Source organism: Dipteris shenzhenensis, chromosome 22 (genome assembly GCF_047967505.1).
Source record: "Dipteris shenzhenensis isolate YYH24624 ecotype China chromosome 22, Dip_SZ_1.0, whole genome shotgun sequence".
Lineage (NCBI taxonomy): Eukaryota > Viridiplantae > Streptophyta > Polypodiopsida > Gleicheniales > Dipteridaceae > Dipteris > Dipteris shenzhenensis.
The window spans coordinates 2,346,410-2,374,087 of NC_141617.1; the positions used below are offsets into that span (position 1 = coordinate 2,346,410).

General features: G+C 45.2%; 1 protein-coding gene across 2 annotated transcripts in view; it reads left to right on the forward strand.

Annotated features, from left to right (window-relative positions):
• Window positions 1-27,678, forward strand: part of LOC147887616 (alpha,alpha-trehalose-phosphate synthase [UDP-forming] 1-like) — a 266,990-nt gene that overhangs the window by 109,419 nt on the left and 129,893 nt on the right. For both annotated transcript variants that reach the window (XM_087393097.1, XM_087393098.1), the window contains exon 4: window positions 14,439-14,559. In XM_087393097.1, coding sequence (XP_087249223.1) covers window positions 14,439-14,559 — 121 coding nt within the window. The remainder of the gene's footprint in view (window positions 1-14,438; window positions 14,560-27,678) is intronic.

The window sequence follows — 27,678 nt, forward strand, 5'->3', positions numbered from 1 at the left end:
TGAGATACTGCAAACTGAATATCAGGTCTAGTGTTGCAGAGATATATAAGGCATCCAACAGCCTGATTGTAAAGTGTGGCATCAACTAATTCTCCTGCATCATGCATTGTGAGTTTCAGCCCCGGCTCCATGGGAGTGGCTATGGGCTTACACTCATGCATGTTAAATCTGTCCAAGAGTTTCTGCACATACTTGGAGTGAGACATAACAGTGCCACGTCTCTCTTGAGAGAACTGGATCCCCAAATAAAAGTGAAGCAGCCCCAAATCTGACATGTCAAAGTTGGTCTGCAAATCAGCTTTGAAATCTGCAATATTATCTTCATTGGACCCTGTGACCAGTAAGTTATCGACATAAAGAATGATGACTAAAATTGCCCCCCCATCCTTCTTGATGTAGAGGGTGCTCTCAGTAGGACTATTGTGCAGCCCCTTGCTGGTCAAAAGGCATGGATCTTGGCATACCATGCACGAGGGGCCTGTTTCAGCCCATACAAAGCTTTATTTAGCTTGCATACCTGAAGTGCATTTGCTGTAATTTCAAAGCCTGGAGGTTGTTTGACATAAACGTCTTCCAACAAGTCTCCGTTTAGGAAGGCTGTTTTAATGTCCAACTGATGAACATTCCACTCAAAATGTGCAGCCATTGCAATAACAGATCGGATAGTGGTCATCCGGGATGTAGGAGCAAAAGTCTCCTCATAATCTATGCCCTTTTTCTGAGCATAGCCTTTAGCAACCAGCCTTGCCTTGTATCTGTCAATGGAGCCATCTGGCTTCCGTTTCACCTTGAAAACCCATCGTGTACCAATGGCATGTTTACCTGGTGGCAAGTCTACGACATCCCAAGTCTGATTTTTTTGAATGGACTGCAATTCATCGTGCATGGCATTCATCCAATGCACATTGTCCTTTGCTTCTTCGAATGTTGCAGGCTCCTCCTCATCGAGAAGAGTATCTGCATATGCTGATTCCACTGAATTAGCACCTTCAATGTGCCTTAATGCACTGCGAGTCATGCTAGGTAATGGAGCATCAATCTTACTCTCCCTGAGAGTCTGTAACAGCCAGTTTGGGACTGTTTTTGCTGCATGTATGTCTGCAATTTCTTGCTGAACCACCTGTTCCACTGCCTGTGGAGGTGGCAAGACATCTTGTGGCTGAATTGGAGCATCGGGAGGTGGCTGTAAATTCTGATTTGCATCAGAAATATCAGCGGGGGAACCCAAGGCAATGGGTAGTAACCCCTCAAAAACATCCTCTGAAGAAGAAGGGATATGAAATTCAGCCTGAGTGTGAGCTGAATTTTCTGCAAATATCACATCTCTACTGACAATGATCTTACGTGTAGCAGGATTGTAGAGACGGTACCCCTTGCTTTTTGCATTGTACCCAACAAATATGCACTTAATTGCCTTATCTGACAACTTATGCTGAAATTCAACTGGCACATGAGCATATGCAAGGCATCCAAAGACACGGAAATGATCCACTGAAGGCTTTCTCTCATTCCAGACTTCATAGGGTTTTTTTGTTTTCAAAGCCTTAGTGGGAGCTCGATTTAAGATGTAGTTGGCACACATTAGACCTTCAAGCGAGAATTTGAGGCATGTGTTTGCTTTTCAGCATACATCTGTCCATCTCCATAAGAGTTCTATTTTTCCTCTCAGCTTTGCCATTTTGCTGAGGGGTCAGCCTCACTGTGAGCTGATGCACAATACCCTTGCCTTTCAGAAAAGCATCAAAATCTGCAGACAAGTATTCCCCACCTCTATCTGTGCGCAATGTCTGTATCTTGAGTCCAGTTTCATTTTCAACCATGGCTGAAAAGTGTTTAAACACCATGAACACTTCTGATTTGCGCTTCAGCCCAAAGACCCAAGTGAAATTGGAGTAATCATCAATAAAAGTAATAAAGTAGAGATGACCACCCAATGATGGAGTCCTCATGGGACCACAGACATTACTGTGTATAAGCTGTAATTTTCGGACAGCTTTAACTGAACCATCCTTTTTGAAGGGGAATCTCTGCATCTTGCCTAAAATGCACCCTTCACAGGCATGTGGAGGAGGTATCTCAAGAGGTGGCAATGCATCAACCATAGAGTGCTTCTTAAAGCTGTTGTAATGCATGTGGCCATATCTGGCATGCCATAACTCTGCATTATGCATGGCAGCAGTAGGAGTAGAAACTGCAAGAGCATGGGCTGCTCTTTTCTCAAAAAGATCAAGCTGAAAAAGCCCACGCAGCAGAGTACTAGATAATCTCAAGGCATAATCATTTTCCCTGTCTCGGACAGCACATTTGTCATCCTCAAAGATGACCTGAAATCCAGCCCTGTTAAGAGTGGACCTTGAAAGGAGATTCTTGGTGATACCAGGCACATACAAGACATCTGAAAGTCTGAAACTGAGCCATCAATGGCGGTAAGCTCAACTTCTCCTGTACCGCGTACTGAATATGACGAGTTGTTGGCACAAGTGACTTTCTTACCAACGGGAGGTGGATGCAAGGAAGTAAAGAGACACTTCTTAGAAGTGATATGCTTGGAGGCACCGCTGTCAAAATACCAAGTATTCAGTGTTTCATTGACACTGAAAGCCGATGCATCCGTGGAAGGATCATAACTGCAAGTCAAAAAGGCATATGTATCATCATTACAAGTGGCTGTACTATCCCGAGCATCTGGAGCAGCCAGCCTAGAATCTGAAATGCAAAATAAAAAGGCATAATCCTGTCCAACAAAGTTGGCTGCAGCATCCCCACTGTCAGATGCATGAGGAGCTGAATCTGAAACAGCCATACCGGAGCTGTTTTTCTTCTCTTTTGCAAGCCTTTTCGTGCATTCTGCAATGTGATGACCTGGCTTTTTGCAGTAATGAAAAAAACCCTTCTTCTTGGGCTTACTTGCATCATTCTTAGCCTTTTGTGAAGGCTGTCCTGACCCACTGGAAGGCTGATTTACTGATGTCTTTGCTTGTTCCTTTGTTTTTGACTTGAACTTTGAGAGCATAGCTTATCAGAATATTGGGTACCATAAAACTCCAGAGGGAGTAGTTGGTACCATTCAACTTGTCTTTCTGTGAAAGACCACCGAACTGGAAATCATTCTGATTTTGCTGGGCCTTATCTGAGAAAGAGATTTTAGCAGATACAAAACTGAATTCCCTTACTGGGAATGAAATGCACAACTCCCAAAAAACACAGCCAAGCACTGGCTGTAAATGCAACTCAGATTTCTGCACTTGCACTGTTAGAATCTGTCCAAGCATCAAAAACACTCCAGAATCTGCCAAAAGTGCTGCAAAACACTTCAAGAAAGGCAGTATGAACTGAAATCTCCAAAATTGCTCTCCCAACACAAAAGCCCCAAAGTAGGCCTGAAATTGCAACCAGAAAGGGGCAAATTGATCAAAAGCCCAAAATGTTGCAAGAATTGCGCTCTGGCTACAAAAGCCCCAAATTTCACTGTGAAATTGCAGTGTAATCACAAAATCGCCAAATTTCTGCAAGAAATTGTACTGTAAATTTGAAAGCCCCAATTTTCGAGTTTGAAATTGCGACCAGAAAGGGGCAAAAGCACAGAAAGCCCCAAATTTTGCAATTTCAGCAGAAAGCCCCAAATTTTTGGGCTAAACCTCTGAATCTGCCTTCAATGTCTGCTTCACAAGCAACTACGAATCCGAAAATATCCAAATGACTGCAAAAGACTGCAAATGTCTGCACAAATACCACCAGATTTGCAAATGTTGCAGAAGAACTGCAAGAATGCCTACCAAGGATGTGTTGGAATTATATCTATAATTCAGCAGTGACCAATGTAATATAATAAGTTAGTTAGGGGCACTTTTCCCTCTTTTAGAGGTTTTTCCCCCTAACTGCAGTTAGTTCACTAACTATGGTTAGTGACTACTAAGGTTTTGTCACTATGACAAAACCTTATCTACACTACTTTGTGTTGTTCTCTCTTACACTCTATTGTGCAACTACAGCTTCCAAGCTTTTGTCTCTCTCACACTCTCTTGCTCTCACTCTCTCTATCCCTTCATCTGGTATCAGAGCAGGTCCAAGAGCCTGGTGCTCCTTGCTCCCTCAAGTTTCAATCTCAGCCTCGATTTTCAGCCTACGCAAATCTGCCCGTACAGTCCGTACGACTGTACGGACGTCTGACGCCTGCCGTACGATTACGCCCGCCGTACCAGCGCCGAAACTGTTCGTAAACTGCTGCAGTACTGTTCCGTACAAATCTGTACCTGCAGTCGTACTTCGCCGTACCTGCAGTCGTACTTCGCCGTACCTGCAGTCGTACTTCGTCGTACCTGCGAAAAGCTGCGTCATCTGCGCCGTACTTTGCCGTACCCTGTGGCCGTACACCGTACAGCGCCGTCAATCTGTACTGCATCTGCTTTTCGCCGTACCTGCAATCTGTACTTCGCCGTCAATCTGTACTACATCTGCTTCAGTACAGCAGCACGGATCTTCTTGGTTTTGGACAAGAGATTTGGCAGGTGATTTTTGGCAGGTCATCTTTGTTTTGGCAAGTTATCTTTGACAGGCTAAGTTTGCAGACAGCCATTGTTTGGCTAAGTATTCTGCAAGAACATTTGGGGCATTTTACAGATTGAAGCCATTGCAATCATTGGGCAAGTTTGAAGCTATCACAAGAGCAAAATTGCAGATTTGTCTGAAATTTGGGGCTTTTGTATTAAAATTGCAGATTTGGGGCTTTTGGCATTTTTACCCCTTTCTGGCTGCAATTTCTAGCCACAAATTGGGGCTTTTGTGTTTGGAGAGCATTTTTTTGGAGTATTCTGTACATACTGCCTTTCTTGGAGTGTTTGGAACACTTTTGGCAGATTTTGGAGAGTGTTTTATGCTTGGACAGATTTCTGACAGATCAAGTGCAGAAATCTAAGTTGCATATACAGCTCGTGCTTGGGTGTGGTTTTTGGGAGTTGTGCATTTTATTCCCAGTAAGGGAATTCAGCTTTGTATCTGCTTCAATTCCTTTTTCAGATATGGCCCATCAAAATCAGAATGATTTTCAGTTCGGTGGTCTTTCTCAGGAAGGCAAATTGGATGGTACCAACTACTCCCTCTGGAGTTTCATGGTACGTAATATTCTGATTTCTCGCAATTTATGGGATTATGTCAATGGGGATGAAATTCGACCAGCAGATATTGCACCTGCTACCCCTCCTCACCAAGGAGGTGGAAGAGGTCGTGCACAAGGTGCAGCTGCAGGACAAGTTGTTGGTGCAGCTACAGTTAATACTCCTGAGCAAAAGAGATGGGATTCACGGGATGCCTTAGCCTTGTCTTGCATCTCTCTTTCAGTGAAAAGATCAATCATTCCGCATATCCGGTCGTGTAAGACCTCCAGGGCAGCGTGGGATATTTTGGAAAGCATGTATGCAGCACGGAATGATGCCAGGGTATCTTTTTTAAAAAGAGAGTTAAGCAATACACATATGGAGGAGGGTGACTCCATGTCAGCCCACCTCACTAAGCTACAGGATCTCAGAGAGCAGTTGTTAAATATAGATGAAATTATTCCTGATTCAGAGATGATTACAACCACTCTGAATTCTCTTCCTGAGTCTTATCTCAGCTTTCATACTTCGCTGAATTTATCATTGAGGGGGGGTGCAAATCCTCTTTCTTTTCATGAGCTGATAGGACTTCTGCTTCAGGAAGAGCAGACCAGGAAAAATTTGGCTTCACGTGCAGGTGAACAAGCCATGCTCTCAAAATTCAAATAAAAAACAAAGGGACAGGCAAAAACAGCAGCAAATCAGCCTTCCAGTGGGTCAGGACAGCCTTCACAAAAGGCTAAAAGTGATGCAAGCAAGCCCAAAAAGAAGGGTTTCTGTCACTACTGCAAAAAGCCAGGTCATCACATAGCAGAATGCAGGAAAAGGATTGCAAAGGAAAAGAAAAACAGCTCAGGAATGGCTGTTTCAGATTCAGCCCCTTGTGCATCTGACAGTGGGGATGCTGCAGCCAACTTTGTTGGTCAAGATTATGCCTTTTTATCTTGCATTTCTGATTCTAGGTTGGCTGTTCCAGATGATCGGGATAGTACAACTTCTTGCAGTGATGATACATATGCATTTTTGACTTGCAGTTTTGACTCTCCTTCAGATGCATCTGCTTTCAGTGTTGATGAAACACTGAACACATGGTATTTTGACAGCGGTGCATCCAAGCACATCACTTCGAGGAAGTGTCTCTTTACTTCTTTGAATCCACCCCCTGTTGGTAAGAAAGTCACTTGTGCCAACAACTCCTCATATTCAGTACGTGGCACAGGAGAAGTTGAGCTCACTGCAATTGATGGCTCAATTTTCAGACTTTCTGATGTTTTATATGTGCCTGGCATAACCAAAAATCTCCTTTCAGTGTCCACTCTTAACAGAGATGGATTTCAGGTCATCTTTGAGGATGACAAATGTGCGGTCCGGGACAGGGCAGCTAACTATGCCTTAATGTTATCTGGTACTCTGCTGCGTGGGCTTTTTCAGCTTGATATTTTTCAGAAAAGAGCAGCTCATGCTTTGGCAATTTCTTCCCCTACAGTTGCCATGCAAAATGCAGAATTATGGCATGCCAGATATGGCCACATGCATTACAACAGCTTGATGACACTTCAGAAATTTTCAATGGTTGATGCATTGCCACCTCTTGAGATACCTCCTCCACATGCCTGTGAAGGGTGCATTTTAGGTAAAATGCATAGATTTCCCTTCAAGAAGGATGGTTCAGTTAAAGCTGTTCGCAAATTGCAGCTTATACACAGTGATGTCTGTGGTCCCATGAGGACTCCTTCATTGGGTGGTCATCTCTACTTTGTCACATTTATTGATGACTACTCCAATTTTACTTGGGTTTATGGGCTGAAAAAGAAATCTGAAGTGTTCACAGTGTTCAAACACTTTTCAGCCATGGTTGAAAATGAAACCGAGCTCAAGATACAGACATTACGCACGGATAGAGGTGGGGAATACCTATCTGCAGAATTTGATGCTTTCCTCAAACAAAAAGGTATTGTGCATCAGCTCATAGTCAAGCTGACCCCTCAGCAAAATGGCAAAGCTGAGAGGAAAAATAGAACCCTCATGGAGATGGACAGATGTATGCTGAAAAGCAAACACATGCCTCATAAATTCTGGTTAGAGGGTTTGATGTGTGCCAATTACATTTTGAACAGGGCTCCTACTAAGGCTTTAAAAACAAAAACTCCTTTTGAGGTCTGGAATGACAGGAAGCCTTCAGTGGATCACTTCCGAGTCTTTGGATGCCTTGCCTATGCACATGTGCCAGTTGAATTTAGGCACAAATTGTCAGATAAAGCCATCAAATGCATATTTTGTTGGATACAGTGCAGAAAGCAAGGGGTATCGTCTCTACAATCCTGCTACACGCAAAATCATTGTAAGTAGAGATGTGATATTTTCTGAAAATTCAGCTTACACTCAGGCTGATTTTCAAATGCCTTCACCTTCAGAAGATGTATTTCAAGGGTTGCTACCCATTGCTTTGGGTTCCCCTGCTGATTTTTCTGATCCAAATCAGAATTTACAGCAACCTTCAAATGCTTCAGTTCCGCCACGGGATGTCATGCCTCCTCCACAGGAAGTGGAACAAGTGGTACAGCGAGAAATTGCAGACATACATGCAGCAAAAACAGTCCCAAACTGGCTGTTACAGACTCTCCGGGAGAGTAAACTTGATGCCCCGTTACCTGGCAGGACTCGCAGTGCAGCAAGGCACATGGAAGGTGCTAATTCAGTGGAATCAGCATATGCAAGTACTCTCCTTGATGAAGAGGAGCCTGCCACATTTGAAGAGGCACAAGGTAATGTGCATTGGATGAATGCCATGCACGATGAGTTGCAGTCCATTGAAAAAAATCAGACTTGGGATGTTGTAGACTTGCCACAGGGTAAACATGCTATTGGCACACGATGGGTATTTAAAGTCAAACGGAAGCCAGATGGCTCCATTGACAGATATAAAGCCAGGCTGGTTGCTAAAGGCTATGCTCAGAAAAAGGGCATAGATTATGAGGAGACTTTTGCTCCTACATCCCGGATGACCACCATCCGATCAGTAATTGCAATGGCTGCACATTTTGAGTGGAATGTTCATCAGTTGGACATCAAAACAGCCTTCTTAAATGGGGACTTGCTGGAAGAGGTGTATGTCAAACCACCTCCGGGTTTTGGAATTACAGCAAATGCACTTCAAGTCTGCAAGCTTAATAAAGCTTTATATGGGCTGAAACAGGCCCCTCGTGCATGGTATGCCAAAATACATGCCTTTTTAACCAGCAAGGGGCTGCACAATAGTCCTACTGAGAGCACCCTCTACATCAAGATGGATGGGGGGGAAATATTAGTCATCCTTCTTTATGTTGATGACTTACTGCTCACAGGGTCCAATGACGACAAAATTGCAGATTTTAAAACTGATTTGCAGACCCATTTTGATATGTCAGATTTGGGGCTGCTTCATTTTTATTTGGGGATCCAGTTCTCTCATGAGAAACGTGGCACTGTTATGTCTCAGTCCAAGTATGTTCAGAAACTTTTGGACAGATTTAACATGCAAGAGTGTAAGCCCATATCTACTCCTATGGAACCGGGGCTGAAACTCACAATGCATGATGCAGGAGAATCAGTTGATGCCACACTTTACAGTCAAGCTGTTGGATGCCTCATATATCTCTGCAATACTAGGCCTGATATTCAGTTTGCAGTATCTCAGGTGAGCAGGTATATGCACAGCCCTAAAACTATGCATTGGCAGGCAGTTAAGCGCATCTTCCGTTATTTGCAAGGCACCAAGTTTTTTGGCTTACTATTTCCCAGGGGGGGTGACTTGCAGATGCATGCCTACAGTGATTCAGATTGGGCTGGTGATTATGACACTAGGCAGTCCACTAGTGGCAATTGTTTCTTTTTGGGAAAATCTTGCATTTCATGGCTAAGCAAGAAACAATCTACAGTGGCTACCTCATCATGTGAAGCTGAGTACAGGGCAGCTTTCACAGCAACAGTGGAATGTGTCTGGCTGAGACGTTTATTTGCTGATCTTCATCTGTCTTTGGAGGGTCCTTCTCCAATTCTCACTGATAGTCAGAGTGCCATTGCCGTGGCAAAGAATCCAGTGTTTCATGCTCGCACGAAGCACATTGAGGTTCACTATCACTACGTCAGAGAGAAGTTACATGCAGGAGAGATCAGTATGATCTTTGTGTCCACACATGACAACGTTGCAGATATCTTCACCAAAGCACTACCACGTGAGAAGTTCGAGGCATTTCGCAGTGCCCTGAACTTATATCCGTTTGGTGATTGATCAGCCTTGTACATGACATTGGCACTGCAGGGGGGTGTTGGAATTATATCTATAATTCAGCAGTGACCAATGTAATATAATAAGTTAGTTAGGGGCACTTTTCCCTCTTTTAGAGGTTTTTCCCCCTAACTGCAGTTAGTTCACTAACTATGGTTAGTGACTACTAAGGTTTTGTCACTATGACAAAACCTTATCTACACTACTTTGTGTTGTACTCTCTTACACTCTATTGTGCAACTACAGCTTCCAAGCTTTTGTCTCTCTCACACTCTCTTGCTCTCACTCTCTCTATCCCTTCAGGATGACCGGTAGATGAAGGAAACCCTGTACGGATGTGTAGGTACATATCTACAGGTACGGTTTCTGTGATTGGACTGTACTGTCGTGGACTGTACGATCGTACAGAGACACATGTTCGGATGAGCAGGTACGGATGTACGGACAAGCAGATAAGGACGCCGAACTGTACGGAAGCAGGTACGGATGTACGAACAAGCAGATAAGGATGCCGAACTGTACGGAAGCATGTACGGACGGCGAATTGTAGGGAAGCAGGTACAGAATGTACGGCAAGTACGGAAGCAGTAGGTCTGGTACGGCGAAGGTACGTACGGAGCGCCACACGTGCAGTACGGTCGACGATCTGTACGATGACGAATGGCGAATAGCAGGGCATCGCAGGTACAATACGGATGAGATGCAGCTCAAGTACAGTGCGGGATTGTACTGAATCATTCCGTACAGATTGTACTGACGATCTGTACGGACGACGAATGATTGGAGCAGGAAGCTGTTGGGCTGGCCATGGAGGCGAATGTGCAGCAGGAGCTGAAGGGAGCAGGGAGCACGGAGCTCTTGAACCTGCTCTGATACCAAATGTAAGAGTTGGGGAGAGAGAGAGCAAGAGAGTGAGCTGAGAGCTGAAAGCTTGAGAGCTTAGTTGCAATAGAAGAGTGTAAGTGTGATACAACTGAAAGAGTGAGATGAGGTTTTGTCCTAGTGACAAAACCTTAGTAGTGACTAACCATAGTTAGTGGACTAACTGCAGTTAGGGGAAAAAATCTCTTAAAGAGGGAAAAGTGCCCCTAACTAGCCTATTAAATTACATTGGTCACTGCTGAATTATATCTATAATTCTAACACCATGGTGGCTCTCTGATGAGATGCAAAGAGCTCACGTATCTGCATCTGTCGGGCTGTCTCCCATGGTGGTGGAGGCGTGATCTTCTCGATCTCTGGATCCGATGGGCTATGTCAAGGGTGACGCCTCGCCTTGGTCGATCTTCCTTGAGGAGAGTTGAAATAGGTCGAACCTCGATCGTGTGTGCTTTGGTCGCCTGCCGTGTCGTGTACGGTCTGTGTGTCCCTCGTACATCAGTGCTGTGTTGGCTCTCTCTACCGATCCATATATCTCTCATGTTGGCTAGCTCCTCCTCCTCTACCCCAGAGTGCCCTAGAGCTGAGAGAGAGAAAGAAAGAAAGAAAGATATATTAACATCCGTAGGAGGCCTCGCGGGCCTATGGGACAAGGTACGGAATCAAGTAACTCATACAGACCACTGTGGGCTAGGGCAAAGGGCTCACTAAGGCCCTTTCTGAGTACTAAATACTATACTAGTACAAAATAGCAAAAAAGTAGCAAAATAGCATGAGGGTGGCATGAAAATATCAAGTGCTCACAGCTAGAGTCCCAAGTGCATGAACCGGCTCCACATATCCAAGCTCTATGGTGGCTCTTTGATGAAATGATCAAAGAGCAAAGAGCTCACGTATCTGCATCTGCCGGGTTGTCTCCCGTGGTGGTGGAGGGCGTGGTCTCCTCGATCTTTGGATCCGATGGGCTATGTCAAGGGTGACATCTCGCCTTGGACGATCTCCCTTGAGGAAAGCTGAAATAGGTTGAACCTCGATTGTGTGTGCTTTGCTCGCCTGTCACGTCGTGTACGGTCTCTATGTCCCTCGTCCAGCAGTGCTGTGTCGTCTTTCTCCACCGATCCATATCTCTCTCATGTCGGCTAGCTCCTCCTCCTCTACCCTAGAGTGCCCTGGCGCTGAATCAAATGCATAGAAATCCGTGACTTGCCTCTGCGCTCAGTCTACTCAGGACCGTGTGGTGCAGTGGTCCCATCCTGCTCCATCAAGTAGAGCCCAATATAGACTTGGTCCTGGAAGTGGATCAGTCGTGAGAGTGGGCCAAAGCCATGCCCTTTTGAAAAAGGCAGTGGTAGCGCCCTCGGATCTCAAAGTAGGATGGGCAGACACATAGGAAGTGCTCCTTTGTTTGACCGTCCCCATCGTGCACAACCTACAAGTCCGCTGCTCTCTGGGTATGCCTCCAGCTCTCCCTGCCTCAATCCTTAGCTGATGGGACGAGACCCGCATCTGTCCGATGGCAATCCTCAACGCATGGGAGACTCCTCTGTCCTCGAGATACTGAGGTATGATGATGAGTCCATCCTCCGATACTCTTAGGAAATGGTCATAGTAGAGCTGGGTCTTGGTGGGGAACTCCTAGCCCCCCCCCCCTCTTCCCCCAAGTGTGAGATGTGTGGAGTTGGAGGCGACCTAACCGTATGATGCGGTTAATCTCATCCAGTGGGATCAACTCGGGGCGGTGCATCCATGCTATACTGAAACGGGGGAAGCCGATCCATCTGAATGCCGTGACTGGCAAACCATGCGGTGATGGGTGCATACCATGCTGTACCTACCCCACTCTCTGCTAGTCGTATGGAAGACTCTAGTGCTAGCCTCGGAGGTCTCTCGCGAGGTAGGTCCCAAACTCTGTGGAGGAATGTCACTGTCTGAAAAATGGCATCAACCTGGAGAGAGGTCATGGCAAACTCTGCCTGTACTATCTGATGGGGGACTGATGGCTTACTCCGAATCATCCTAGAGCCCATAATCACATGTAGCCGCTCAAATCTCCTCCATTCTGCTGCTGAAAGATCACACCCCCAAAAAAGTGCCGCATACATGGCAGTTGGCCTTACTAGAGTGTCGAAAAGACAACACTTCGTCGGTGGATCCTGGAAGTGCGTCTGGAAGCACTGTCACTCTAATCGAGCCAAAGCACCGTGCCCTCGTGTGAGTCGTGCTCTGGCTGCGTGGGTCATCGTGAAAATTGGTACTTTGAAAAATGCACCCAAATATGTGTAGGACTGCACAATCTTCACTAAGCTGACTCTGGTATGTAAAGCTATGTCAGTGAAGAACTGTGTAGGAGGGTTAAAGATCATGACCTTGGTCTTCTCAAGGTTAACCATCAGGTCTCTCTCTCTCTGCGGAATATCCTAGATGTCTCTGTAGTCCCTGTGCTGAAGATGACAGGAGGACTATGTCATCCGCGTATAGTAGAATCCGTATCATCAAGTCAGCCAGTGGTGCTCCCTCGCCTCCTAGACGGTCTATGAAAGATGTAATCTCATCAATGTAGAGGGCGAAAAGAGTCAGTCTTTAGAAACCCAGTATAGTTGCTTATGCTTGGGCACTGATGATGGCATAAGTGTTGCTTTGCTTGCTAAGTATGTCTTCCTTTCGTTTTTCAAAAATTTGTTACCTCTTTTTTCCTCTTTCGTTTTCTCTTTTATTTTCTTTGTAGATTTTTGGAAAACCTAAATTTTTACGATTGAATATATTCTAGTCTTACAAAGGTGTATATATACTTATTTCTATCTGTATTTCCAATAGAAATACTGGAAGTCTAAGTGTCACAAACATTTTCGAACATGAGCTTAATAAGTTTGCCAATGACTGTATTAAGATTTTCTAACTGTAAGTCTACAAGTATTGTTTTTGTTTAAAAGCATTGCCATGAGGTGAGAGATGTATTCTCCTGCCATGAAGAAAGCCATGGCTATTATATGATGGCCATGAAACCAGTGGTCTTATATGATGGCCACCAAAGTTTACCGTTTCTGTTCAAGTCCATCAGTATTAAATCCTGCACTCATTTGGGGAGATATTAAAGTAATCATTATGCCAATTACCAACATTATGCCACTGGTAATGAATACAGGGCCCCAATGATTTTTTGATTTGTGATGATGACACTCCACATACTTGACTGCGTGCACTTATCTTCAAGAATTGTTGCTCAATCCATTTACAGAGATGTTTTCATATGGAAACATACCTGCACTCATTTGTGGACATGTTTACGAATTAATTATATCATTGTATGATTGGACTTATTCTAGTCTTACAAAGGTATATATTATTGGTAATAAATACGTGGTTTAAGATGGAAATACACTTCCATTCATATGGGGACGTGTTTAAGTATTGAATATGTCTTCGGTAATGAATACATGGCCCCACATAAGGAATCACACATTCTGGATGGAGTACTGCTATAGACTTGCTTTTTTTTTCCGATTCTTCCATAAACAGAATTTAAAATATGGTTTTGTTAAATAAAGTTGAAGTCAAAGTCTGTTTAGAAGTAATGATTTGTGCCTCCTGAAATAGGACTATAAGTTCCTTAAGTCTAGCATTGCCATCAGAGTGAGGAATCATATTGGACCCAATGGCCCACCTGCCATTATGAGCAAGGGCTCTATGGGATGGTGACATAAGGTGACCCCTTGGTTTAAATGAGCCCACTGGTAATATGCCTGACATTGTTTCTGCAGATATTTTCAGTCCTTACCAGACTGCTTCCATTGATAATGTTGAAATGCATAGTATGAGGTTGGTGGTGAGAAGATTGCTTTTGGATGGCAGAAATGGCTGCCAAATTTTTTGGCATATTTCTGTCTTGTGTTGAAACATGTAAAATGTTCTATGGAGTTGTTATATCTTTTTAGACCCGATTTTCTTGAAAGTTGTCCAGGGCTTGCTTAGAATCATGACGGGACCATGTTTCTGAGACTAACAGGCCTGGTTTTCATTTATTTTTAGGACAATCTAAATTTTACTGCTTTTGTGTTTTTACAGCAGTGCACCTTCAAACTGATATGGCATGAGTTAAGAAAAGAGAGGAAACAAAATGCGGTTCAAGGTTCTTCTTTAAAGATCTTATATATCTCACTGGGGTTAGCTTGGTCTTGCTGCTTCATTTTTTGTTTTTGCAGTTTTCATACTTATGACTATGCGAGACACTTTGTGAGTGCTTGTACACGTATACTAGGCCTCGAAGGCACACCTTCTGGGGTAGAGGATCACCCTCTAGGAAAGCTTACTCGTGTGGCAGCGGTACTATACGTGTTCCTTATGATGTGGAATTGTTCTTATGTTTGGATTGTTGATTTCATCTGGTTTTCACAAATTCTTTAATTTAGGTTTTGATGCTTATTTTGCATCCGATGTCAAAGGAAACGGAAAGGACTTGTTTCCTGTGGGACAGTATGCGTGAGTTTGGTATATTCTTTTCCATCATGATTTCTGCATCACTTCATTTGAGCATGAATTTTGTATACATTGTTCATATTGCAATAATTGATCTTCTGCTCCGTGGAAGGTCATGGCTGGTCTGTTGGAAGGCCTTGAGATGGATAAGCTAAATGTTTCTCTCCATTATTATCTTTATATGTGTATATACTTTGATATGCATGTATCACATGTCATAAACTTTGCTAGAAGTCAATGCCTAAATTTATGGACTGTGGATGTCATTTCTGGATGAACAACAGTGGTTACATTAGTTAAGTTCAGCTAGGGCAGTCCATGAATGTAAAGGGTCAATAAAATCTCTTGACCAATAAAACGAGTCAACATTGTCAATATAACTACAATTACCCACATGACATCGTGGCTCCAAGTCTTGGGTAAATCAACAATTCAAACCATGGAGATGCTTCCTTGTTTGGGACCTAATGTAAGACGCGTGATTTATTTACTTGACACTCGGGGCAACTTATTGCATAATCTTGGCATTCTTACTCATTCTCAGTTGGAAAGAACTGTCTCTCTTGATACACGAGAGTCCTATACTTGGACCTTTGTGGCATTTAGGCATCATTTGTTACCTTAAATCTTTATCATCTGAGACATGCTCTACTCTTGTGAAGTAAGTGACCATCTTCCATGATATAGCTTTGAATGGAGTCCTTCATTAGCATCAGCTTTGGTGCTTCACCAACTCTTGATGAAACTACTTGGAAGGTTTCAATAGATGTACATACATTTGATTTTGTACCATAACACCGACATTTGGTGTCTCAACTGTGGGTTCCACACATACCACAAGTGCTTCAATCATGACATCCCTTTTACTAACTCTTTCTAACTTGTTTTGATATGTCAGAGTAGAGGGCATCGTGCTCACGTGTATCTTTAAGGACTCTAGGACATTATTATGAAATCGAGTTAAAAGTCAATTAATGTACCATGGGCATTTAGCTCAGGGCAGTACTGCTGATACCTTAAAAAGAAAACTTTTGCATCAACTCAGCCCATCTTAAAATCAAACTCTTGCAAAACTCAGCCCATTTGGCCTTTCAGTATTTTGACAAATGGGCCTTTCAGTATTTTGACTCAGGCTGGTTGCACTTGTGAGGATCTCAACTTATCACCATATATATAGTGACTCTAAGCCTTCAAAGCATGGATAATAGGGAAGAGCTCCTTCTCCTAGGCAGAATGTCTGTGTTCAACTTAGCTTTTTATTATCAAAAACTACAGGTGGTCCTTACTTGAGCACTAACCCCACAACAGAGTCACCTAGATGTGGATCTGCCACCTTTAACATCAATTTAGTGGGTATAGTATGTTTTTGAGCATTTCTTTTATTTTCAGCCTCTTGCTATGTCCCTTTTGTTGGAGATATGGTAGCCAAAGAGTGTGGTGATATGATGTGTTGGTGTGTAGTACTAGGAGTTCCAGTACTAGTTCATGTGAGTGCCACGTGTCACTTTGGGAGTTATCCCATATACACTTGGTACATGTGTGTGTGTGTGTGTGTGCTCAGCCTATATAAGGCTTGTACTTCACTTATCATGTCATACTTGACGAATGAATGAAAGCCTTCTTCATGTCTTCATTTGAGCATCATTTCCTCACACCCTAACCTTCTCTCTCTCTCTCTCTCTCTCTCTCTCTCTCTCTCTCTCTCGCTTAATGATGCAATTAAACATGGTTTCCCACCAGACTGGCAAGATAATTGGATAAAACCCATCTTTACAGGGGGAGATTGCAGTCAGCTCACCAATTACAGGACTATCATGGTAGGATCCATTATGGCAAAGCTCTTCAGCACAATTATCGAAAATGAGCTGAGTCTATGGGCCGAGCTGAATAGAAAAAGAGCCATTGGACAGGCAGGCTTCAGGAAGAACCAGAGTACAGTTGATCATTTGATTACTTTGAGGGTACTAATGGAAGAAAGCAGGCTAAGAGGACAGCCCCTTTTTTGCTGCTTTATTGATTTTACAAAAGCATTTGACACTGTCCCCAGGAACCATTTGTGGGAAAGATTGGTGCATTTAGAAGTGCCTGATCATCCGAGAATGGCAATCTTCAGAATGTATGAGAAAGTAGCATGCCAACTAAAAGGGAATAATGGGCTGTCAGCCACATTTTATAGTAACATGGGAGTCAAACAAGGCTGCCCATTATCCCCAACATTGTTTGGTCTATGCATAGACAAGCTGGAAGAGTTAATTCATATGATGCTACAGGGAGAGCAGCCAACGAGTCCCCAAATATGTGGATATACCATTCTACTATTGCTTTATGCAGATGATGTGGTCTTCTTCTCTTACACAGCAGAGAATATGCAGCGGATGATGCACACCCTCCATAAATTTTGCATGGAGATTGGTCTAACAGTTAATGTCAATAAGACCAAAATGATGGTAATAAAGACAATACAGCCAGCAAACATCCCAAGCATTATGTATGATAAGAAGGAAATCGAGAGGGTGCAAACTTTCAAATACTTGGGGATAGATGTACCATCTAACCATAGATGGGGAGATTGTATTCAGAGGAGGATTGATGCAAGATGGGGTAAGTACTACCGCTTTGAAAATGACTGCAGAAACAATGACACCACGAGATGGGATATAAGGCGTGTGCTATTTGATGCGTATGTCATTCAAACAGTGCTTTACGGTGTGGAGGTATGGGGAGGCAGCATTTCAGCATCAAAATGGAATGACATTGAGAAATTGCAGAAGTCATTTCTCAAAAGGCATTTAGGAATTAAGTCCACCATACCATACTCAATCATGCTTCTTGAAACTGGTTGTAGACCCATTGAGCTGAGAGCACTGGAAAGAGTCTTCAAATATATAAAGAGGATTCAAGATATGCAAGCACATAGGCTACCAAAGAGAGCATGGGAGGCAAGCAAGAGACCTCAGAAAACAAACAAGAGCAAGATGCTATCATCTGGATGGGGGTATGACATTAATGGCTGGTTCCAAAGATGGGAAGTTGCTTCTTACCTAGATGCAATGTCAAGGGAAGAGGAGAAAAGGGCATTTTCTACAGCCCTTTTAGAAGCACTACACAGTAAATGGCAATCAGCGAAGAAAAGGACCAAATATGAATAGGCTGGTTCCAAAGATGGGAAGTTGCTTCTTACCTAGATGCAATGCCAAGGGAAGAGGAGAAAAGGACATTTTCTACAGCCCTTTTAGAAGCACTACACAGTAAATGGCAATCAGCGAAGAAAAGGACCAAATATGAATATTATTGTGAGAATATCAACCCCAACTATTGGACCACATACTCTTAGAAAAAGAACAAAGCACAGAAATATATATGCACGACTATCTCTCTCAGGGCAAGAATAAGCATTGCAATCATCCGAACTCGATCACACTCCCTAGAAGTGGAGAAAAAAGCATGGGAAGGAGTATCAAGGGAACAAAGACTCTGCCAGCTATGCAACTTAGATGACGTGGAAAATGAGGCACATGTTCTTTTGACATGTCCGCGATATGAGCATCTAAGAGAAGATTTCAGCAATCTCACGCAGCATCACAACAGTTTGGAGAGCTTGCTTTCCCATCCTCACCTCGCAGCCTTGGGCAATTACATTACCAAGGTCCTTGCATACCGTGACCAATGTATTACACAGGTAGCAACATGCTAGCTGTCCACTCCACCCTTCTTCAAAGAAGGAGACTTTTTGTAACATTCCATTGGGTCCCATGGGTCGATTTCAGGCCCCCAGAGGACGATAATAATAGTTTCTTTCTTTCTTTCTTTCTTTCTCTCTAGACAGACACATAGAAAATGCTCCTCTGTCTCGTCCTCCCCCATCGTGCATAGTCTACAGTCGCTGCTCTCTAGGTATGCCGGCCTACTATGAGATCCGAGGGCGATACCACTGTCTTTTTCAAGAGGGGCTCGGCTTCGGACCACTCACACGGCTGATACATTTCCCTAACTAGGTTTGCATTGGGCTCTACCTGATTGAGATGCGGAGACACAGAGATTCCCTTACGTGCCAGGCGAGAGATCAGCTACAGTTGATACCTCAAGACACCGAGCTAGACCGAGCGTAGACACGTGTCACTGATTTTCATGCATCGGAGCCATCACTTGATGAGATCGAGGAGACGAGAGCACTATGGATCAATAGTGACACCAGGATGTGGTTGGACAAGAGACGTGGAGACCACACACGGCACGTGGGGTGACCAGAGCACGCACGATTGAGGTCCGGCCTATCTCAGCCCTCCTCAGAGGGGACCTCCAGAGACGAGGCTTTACTCTCGATGTAGCCCATCGGATACAAAGATCCAGGAGAGCGCACCCTCCGCCACCGCGGGAGATAGCCTGGCAGACACAGATACGTGAGCTCTTTGCATCACATCAGAGGGCCATCAGGGAGCCGAGTTATATAGAGCGTGCCCATGTACTTGAAGCTCTGGTTTTGAGCAATACTTGATTGCTTTTCCCCTACTATTTTGTACTAGCTTTTTGCATTTAAAGCACTTAGCACTCAGTAAGGGCCTTAGTGAGCCCTTTGCTTCAGCCCATAGTGGCTTGTATGGGTTACATATATTTTGTACCTTGTCTCATAGACCCGCGAGGTCTCCTGAAGACGTTACTACATCTTTCTTTCTTCTTTTCTTTCTCCCGCTCTCTCCCTCCTCCTTCCTCCTACTTGCAGCCTCCTCTCTCTCTCTCTCTCTCTCTCTCTCTCTCTCTCTCTCTCTCACGTCTCTCGTTCACCATCTGTTCCCGTCGTGTCTTGTCTCGTTCCTGTCCTACTCCGTAACGTCCTGTTCCCGCCGTTCCGTCACGTCCGCTCCATTCTTCCCTCCCCGTTTCCTCCTAATCTCCCTCTCTCCCGTTCCGTCCTGATCTCCCGTTTCGTCCTGTTCTTCCGTCCCGTGCGTCTGTTTCCGTCACATGTGGTTCTTTTCGTCATGATTGCTCTCCCGTTCCGTCCTTCTCCCCTCTCCCGTTCCGTCTTGTTCCCCTCTCCTGTTCCATGTGCTCTTCTCTCGCATCACGCCCGCTCCGTCCAGCCTCACGGCCAACCCTCTCCTGCTCCGTCCAGCCTCACATCCAGCTCCCTCCCGTTCGGCTAATGTGGGTTCTCCACCAAGGCCACCTATGGAGGCTAATGTTGCTGCTGCCACGCCATCATCGCCTACAATTGTTGTTCACTGCACCTATGGGGATTTGCTGCCACCGGGCTTCCTGCAGGCGCCTACGCTAGGGCTCCCAGGCCTCCCTCCGTGAGCTGCTAGTCGCACCAGGGGCTCCCGGCCCCCCGCGAGCTACGCCAGGGGCTCCAGACCCCCCTCCATGAGCTGCTATTTGCGCTAGGGGCTCTAGGCCCCCGCGTGAGCCCTATTGCCTGTGCCAGGGGCTCTAGACCCCCTTGTGAGCTGCTGTTGTCTCCACCAAGGACTCCAGGCCCTCCCTCGAACTGCTGAATCTACACCAAGGGCCCTCGTGAGCCTATGATCGTTCACATTTGACAAGGGGCCTGCAAACATTTAAAAAAAAAAGGGGGGGGGGAATCAGATCAACAAACATGGGCTCCAAGTGAAGAGATTCAAGACTGCAAGAAGGGGCTAAGACAGCACCAAAGCTGCTAATATGGGGACAAAGGAGAGCTCACTAGATCGGAAAACAAGAGGTGAGAAGGACCGAAAGGATAGCCTCATTTGGACGAAGGTGGAGAAGATAGAAAACCCGAGTGTCAAGGCTTGCATATCAACACTAAAGGAAGTATGCACGATACAAGACACTGAAATTGAATGCCTACGCAAGAAGCTGAGAGAGACTAGAGGATACGAGCTCTCAAACCTCGGAGCCCAAATGCAAGATGAAATGAAGAAATGGCAAGAGGAGATGCAAACCAAATGGACATGTGAAAAAGGTAAAATGTTGCAGGACATGAATTGTGTTCTAGTTGAAAAAACCAGTCATTTGGCCTCTCAGATTGAGATATTAGAAGCCCAGGTTGCTGCCCTTAAAGATGAGAATGACAAAATGAAGGCAAGTACACACTGGGAGGAAGGGGAGGTTCAGCCACCGTTAAACGAGGAGCTGAACACCATTAAAGAACAAATGCAACAGCTCAAAGATGCAAAGGGGGTGCCAGAGGAAGGATGCAAGATCATTGATGTGCTGAAATCAGAGTATGAACAGCTGAAAAAGGAAATGGCAGCTTTGCAAAGAACGGTACAAGGGAAACATGCTGAGTTTATACAACAAATCACGAAGGGGAAGGTAGATATGCTTGCATGGAAAGATGTGCTAAAGAAAGACACAACACCAAAGAAAAGGAAGCTCATCTCTGATTTGAAGAAGAAAAATGATGGGGCAGCAAGACTTTGAATGTGCTGGTCAGAGGTCTACCTGTAGGTGATAGCCCCATGTCAGATGCCAAAACCCTCTTTGATAAGATGGGAATATCAAGCTTACTTGCGAATCAGCTTGGAGAGTGGGTAAAGCAGATGCACCGACGAGGCCCTTGGTTGTAAAGTTACGAAGAGCCACAGATAGATCCACCCTCATGAGTACACGGGCAACACTGAAGGGGACCATGATCTATCTAGATGAAGATCTCACACTCCTACAGCAGGAGCATAGAAGGGAAGGAATGGTGCGGGTGATGGCTGCAAGACAAGAGGGGAAACAGGCAGTTTATAGAGATGGCAAGGTGATCATTCGAGAGAGGGCAGAAAGAGAGGTACGAGATGCAGGAGAAGGGGACATCACATGACTGTGTGTGAACATTGGGACGAGTATGCAAAACAAATTGAGGATGGTAGTGTGGAATTATAATGGCACCCTTTGGTCCGACCCAGGAGGGTTCTTGGAGACATACAGTAACAGAGATGTGGTCTTCTACACCGAGACACCAGAGAGAGGGCTACCCACAGTGATAGGATACACATGGGAGTCTGTTCATAGGAGGGACTTGAGGAGGGAGGAGGGATAGTGGGGTACGAGGATCTAGGGGTGTGGCGGTTCTCTTCAGATCACATATGAGATGACTCCTCTTTGTGATACAAAGGGAGGAACACACATGGCACATGTGGATTCGTATTCAATTAACAGACACAAGACCGATCTTAATTGCAGTATGTTACTTTCCCTTAGACACATCATCCTATGCGCAAGAGGTTATCACTGACAGGCACAACCCATATGAGACTATCCATGATGACATCACAGAGTTCTCCAGACACGGGGACACTCTCCTCCTTGTGACTTCAATGCACGTACTGGGAATAGACAGGTGGGCCTGTTAGATTTCGACGAGAGCTCCCTCATTGTACCGGAGATGGATGCAGTAGATTTGGGGAGTGTGAGGTAGTTGGTAGATGCAGATGCACCGGTGATAGCATATGGGAGGCATCTACTCGAGTTGGGGGCTATACATGACCTGATCATATACATCAGTTTTCGTAGATTGCCATTATCTGGAGGGCTCACCTGTTTCCCACATGAAGGGGCGAGTAGTACGGTGGAGTACCTGCTCGGTCCACTAGTCTTTGCCCCATAGATACATGATTTCACTATACTCCTTTTCCACTCGGAGCCGACCACTCATATCTTATCTTTTGCATATCGGTTGCCACGCCAGCCCCATGAGGAGGACCCCTCCACCACCCACTTGCTTTCAGATCCATTTTGACCGCGCTCTTGACCCGGTGTACATGAGCCACGTGCTTTTGAGCTTCCAGTACTACTTGGAGAGGGGATGGACCTCGCACATGCATCAGACACCCTTATCTCAGTGATACAAGATGTTGCCACTAGATCCTTTTCCACGACATGATTTGCGCGTGTTCTAGATGGGAAGATGTCCTAAAACCTCTGGTTCGATGATGAGTGCAGAGAGATGAGAGCCTACCTTACACGTGAGCGAGCATTGGGACACTTGACTTCACTAGAGGCAAAATGGATCCCACGCCAAGTGACATGGCGTAAGAAGTGGGCTTTCCTCATGCACAGAATGGATGAGGTGATCAGCTCCTTTCGTGGAGGAGACCCTAGTACGAGATGGGGGCTCTTGTCGGAGGGGGAGTCGCCCATCCCCATTACAGATCGAGCAGTATGGCACACATATGCATGCTCCCTATAGGATGTCCTAGGTTAGGCACCACTTGATATGTCCTCCATGCCTAGACCCACAACGTGTCATGTGTTCACTGCGTAGAATGTACGAGCTGTCCTTCTCCGATTTCATAACCGAAGATCACCAGATCATGAGGGACTACGCACTGAGCATTTTGCACATGGACAGGAGATCTTGACCCCGATCCTAGCACAACTGTTAAACTATGCCGTATGCCATGGCTTCCCACCTACCTGGAACACCACCACCATAATACCGATACACAATTCAGGGGATCCCATGGACACTGGGAACTACCGCACTTTATGATTGGCCACACTTTGGCTAAGATATACGGGTCGGTACTAGAGAGGGAGATCATCAGCCACACAGAGGGTCACGGGCAGCGTGCACTTGCATTGGCAGGCTTTCGGAGACAACACTTCACCTTGGATCACATTTTCACCCTGAGGGCCATTATTGAGGAGGCGAAGTCAAGGCATCAGAAAGTCTACTCGTGTTTTGTAGACTTTCGTAAGGCATTTGATACCGTCCCATACTTTTGTCTAATGAGGAGGTTACAAGAGTTGCAGCTCCCAAAGCTCATGATTTGGGGGGTCATGAGTGTGTATGAGTCCCTCAGAGGGAGGGTACGTGCCCAGGAGGCATGCCAGATTGGGTCGAGAGTACTTTCGGAGTAAAACAAGGCTGCCTCGTATTGCTTACCCTTTTCGAGCTCTATATTGATGAGATCACTTCTTTGTCGATCGCCTGGGTGGAGAGGGCTTGCTTTTGGCTGACCTAATGGTGCAGATATTGCTGTACGCCGATGCCATAGTCCTCATAGCTTCCTCAATAGAGGGACTACATAAACATCTAGAGGCTCTGGAGATGTTATGCAAAGAGAGAGATTTGACTGTTAACCTTGGGAAGACCAAGGTTATGATCTTCAACACCTTGCGAGCAGTGTCCCGTCAACATAGCTTCACATATCATGACGAGCCGGTGGAGATAGTGCAATCTTACTCATATTTGGGGTTCATGTTCATCAGGCCAGGTTTCATGATGATCCATGTAGGTACGGCACGACTCACACGAGGACAGGGCGCTCTAGCCTGACTAGAGAGGCGATGCTTCCAGCCAGGCACACGTCCAAGATCCTCCGATGAAGGGTTAGCTTTTTGACACGCTGGTGAGACTGATTGCCATGTAGCAGCACCCTTCTGGGGGAGTGATATTTCAGCTACAGAGTGGAGAAGATTTGAGAGGCTATAGGTAACTATGGGATCCAGGATGATTTGGAGTAAACTCTCAATCCCCCACCAGATTATACAGGCAGAGTTCGCCATGATCCCTCTCTAGGTTGATGCCATCTTTTAGACAGTGACGTTCCTCCACAGACTCTGGGCCTTACCCCAATGGAGATTACCAAGGCTAGCATTAGAGTCCTCCAGGTGACTAGCAGAGAGCGGTATTGATACGGCATGGTATACATGGATATCCACATGGTTTAGTAGCCACGACATTCAGATAGACAGATTTTCCCCTTTTCAGTACAGTCTGGATGCACCACTGGAGATGATTCCACAAGATGAGATCAACTGTATCATACGGTTGGACCTCCTCCAGCTCCATACATCTAGGGCTTGGGGGGGAGAGGAGTTCCCCACCAAGATCCAATTCTACCATGACTACTTCCTAAGGGTCTTAGAGCACGGTCTTGTCATTAGACCTTAACATCTCGAGGACAGGAGAGTCTCACATGCACTGAGGGTCACCATTGGTCAGTTGCGAGTCTCATCACATCAGCCGCTGCGGATAGAGGCAGCGAGAGCTGCAAGCATACCCAGAGAGTAGAGGACTTGCATATTATGCCAGATGGAGGAGATCGAGACGGAGGAGCACTTTCTATGTGTCTGCCCAAGTCTATTATGAGATAGGAGGACGATACCACAACCTCTTTCAGGAGGGGCATGGCTTTGGTCCATTTACATGGCTGATCCATTCTCATCAGAGAGCCACGAGGTTACTTGGATATACGGAACATTGGTCTTTGCTTGGCCGACACTCTTATTCATCATGTGGACTTGAAGTCAACAACTAAGTAGTTCCCCCCCCCCCCCAAAAAAAAAAGATTAATGAATGAAAACCACAAGAGCAAGCTCAAGTGCGGAAGTACATTATGACATGCATGAAAGAATAAACCAGCTTAGAAAGAGCTAACAAAAATCCAGGGTGGAGGCTGAAAATGCCAGCTCAACTCTGAAGTAGAATTAGAGAAGAAAGCATATTCCCTACAAATTCTGAAAAAAATATCCCTCCTAGTGGTAGCTGCTCTCGAAGATCCCTACATGCTTGCTCAAATGGCCATCAAAGTGTGTATAGTATCAGTCCATATACTGGCCATAGTCTGGGAAGGGTGAACCTAGGAACTCTCCATCGCCTCGGTACATCTAGACCTCCAAATATGCTAAGCTGAAATACTAGCCAAAATCTCCCAAGATGTGTCTATAGAGGCATGGGCAGCTTTGAAAGGAGTGAAAGGAACATCTTGGAGGGAACATGACTGCACAAGATGTCGTCGTACAAAGAAGGATGAATTTGAGCCATGTTTCTTGAAAAACACCTGAGGACCAGTAAGAGACAACCATGCAACTGATCCCTAGGTTATAAAGAATGGTGCTCTATGAAATATGCAAAGTATCCTAGCAACACCCTTGCAGATCATCCTTGCCTGTCTGCACTCCCAGAGGCAATGCTGAACTGACTCAACTGCTGTATGGCATCGAGGACATGTAGAGTCAGCCCCAAACTTGGATCTCCTCAGGTTCACTACAATCCCTTCGTGAATAGAAAGCCAAAAGAAAAGAGTGATTTTTCTATTCCTGAGAGATTTTCAGAGCCTCCTCCAAAAGTTTTTCTGAACATCTACAGAAATCTGAAAACTATCCCAATGAGGAGCGCTGGAGGGCCTCCAACCTCTACTGCTGAGTTGGAATCTCCTGGCATTTCTGACTGTGTAACGAAAGAAGGGGATGCTCTTCTCTTGGTGCCCTTCATCAATCCACTCCCACTCCCCAAGGGCCCACTGCAAGGACCTAATGGGGGAACCACCATATAACCAGCATCTCCAAGACCGGAGTGCCAGGAGAACGGGGTCAAGATCAAGATACCACTATGAATCCCTGCCCCACTCCATATAACCTGTAATTATGACAGGTTGAAAGGCAACCTCCAAAAGAATATCCTCTGAAGATTTGTGAAGTTTGCCTCTTGGCTGAACCTCAAAGACAAGGGCATCCTCCCATGCATCCCGCAAGGGTATAACCTGTAGAGGAATACCCGTCCTCGTGAGAGCACCCAACTAAGTGGACTCTCTGATCGGCATGTCATCTGTATCCATCCACCCCACTGGTATGGCTGCGTCTATCTGTTGAATCCTAACTGCACTCCCTTTGAGGTGGCTGACTGATAAGAGTATTTGACTCTTTGGAAGCTTCCTGAAGGCTTTCAAGGCACCCATCATGGAGGTAGGTCCCCCCTCCCACCTAGACCACTGCATATAATGTGACGCTCCTAGTGATCTGCCATGCTCATCCAAAATACAGTCATTCCACATGATAGGCTACCTCTCTATTTCTTCGTGAGAAGAGGGTGGAACTCTCCGAAGAGTGTCTTTAAAGCTGTCCCAAGCTTTCAAAATGGCAGCCATGAGAGGGAAAGGGGGAGATCTGAGATGGGCTGAAGTCAAGATCCATCTCGAGCTGTCATCCAATCTCCCCCAAGAGAAGGTATACAGGACTAAATGCTGCGTAAGAAAAAATCCTTCCAAGGCTCCTGCCCATGCATCAATCCTCTCACCACCATCTTACAGAGCAAGGCCATACACTGCAAGTCCGGATCTATAATATTAAGACCCCCTTCCCCTGTGGGGAGAATGAGGGTCTCCCAAGCCACCCTGGCTATAGCATCTGTAGTGCCATCTAGTCCACTCCACAAGAAATTCGTGATAGGTCTCTTGAGCTGAGTGATACACTCTCTAGATTGGCACCAACATGAACAAATGAACCAGGCAGTAGCCAACAACACCTAGTTCACAGCCGCCGGTCTGGATGCAAGGTAAAGTCTGGCAGAACTCCAAAAAAGGAGTTTCCTCCTGATGCTCTCCAACACGGGAGCAAACTGTTGTGCTTTTACATTTTCTTACGTAAGTGGTTAAACCCTTGTACGTGTTTACATGTTCAATCTTAAAATTGTGACACCCCTTAATAAATCTGCATATATGAATTACGTTAAGTTGCTATGTTACATGTTTATGAGTGACCCCCTCGAGTAATTGCCAAAATCCAAATGGGGGGTCACGTCAAAAGTAGTCTTTAACTTTGGACTACTCAATTTCAAGAAATGTGACACATAACCCCCCTTTGAATACTTTCTACATAAAGCAATTATTTTATGGGACACTTAGATTCTTTCTTTGCTTGCTTGATTTTCCTACCGCTTCAACAAATTCTCGTTCGCTCTATCAATTGCCTCGCCACCGAGATGTAGAGTCTGCCCCAAACATGGACCTCTACTAGCTTTGCAATCCCTCCATAAGCCAAAAGAAAAGAGTGATTTTTTTGATTCTAAGGGATTTGTAGAGTCTCTTCCAAAAGGATTCTTGCAAGTGAGCAGAAATCTGAAAATTCTCCCAATGAGGAGTCCTAGTAGACTTCAACCTGTAAGGATGAGCTGAAACTTCTTGGGATTATTGACCACGCACCCCTCTTCCGAAGTAAAGCATCTGGAATACGAATCCCCTTCTCAAGGAATCCACGATAGGGCTGCTC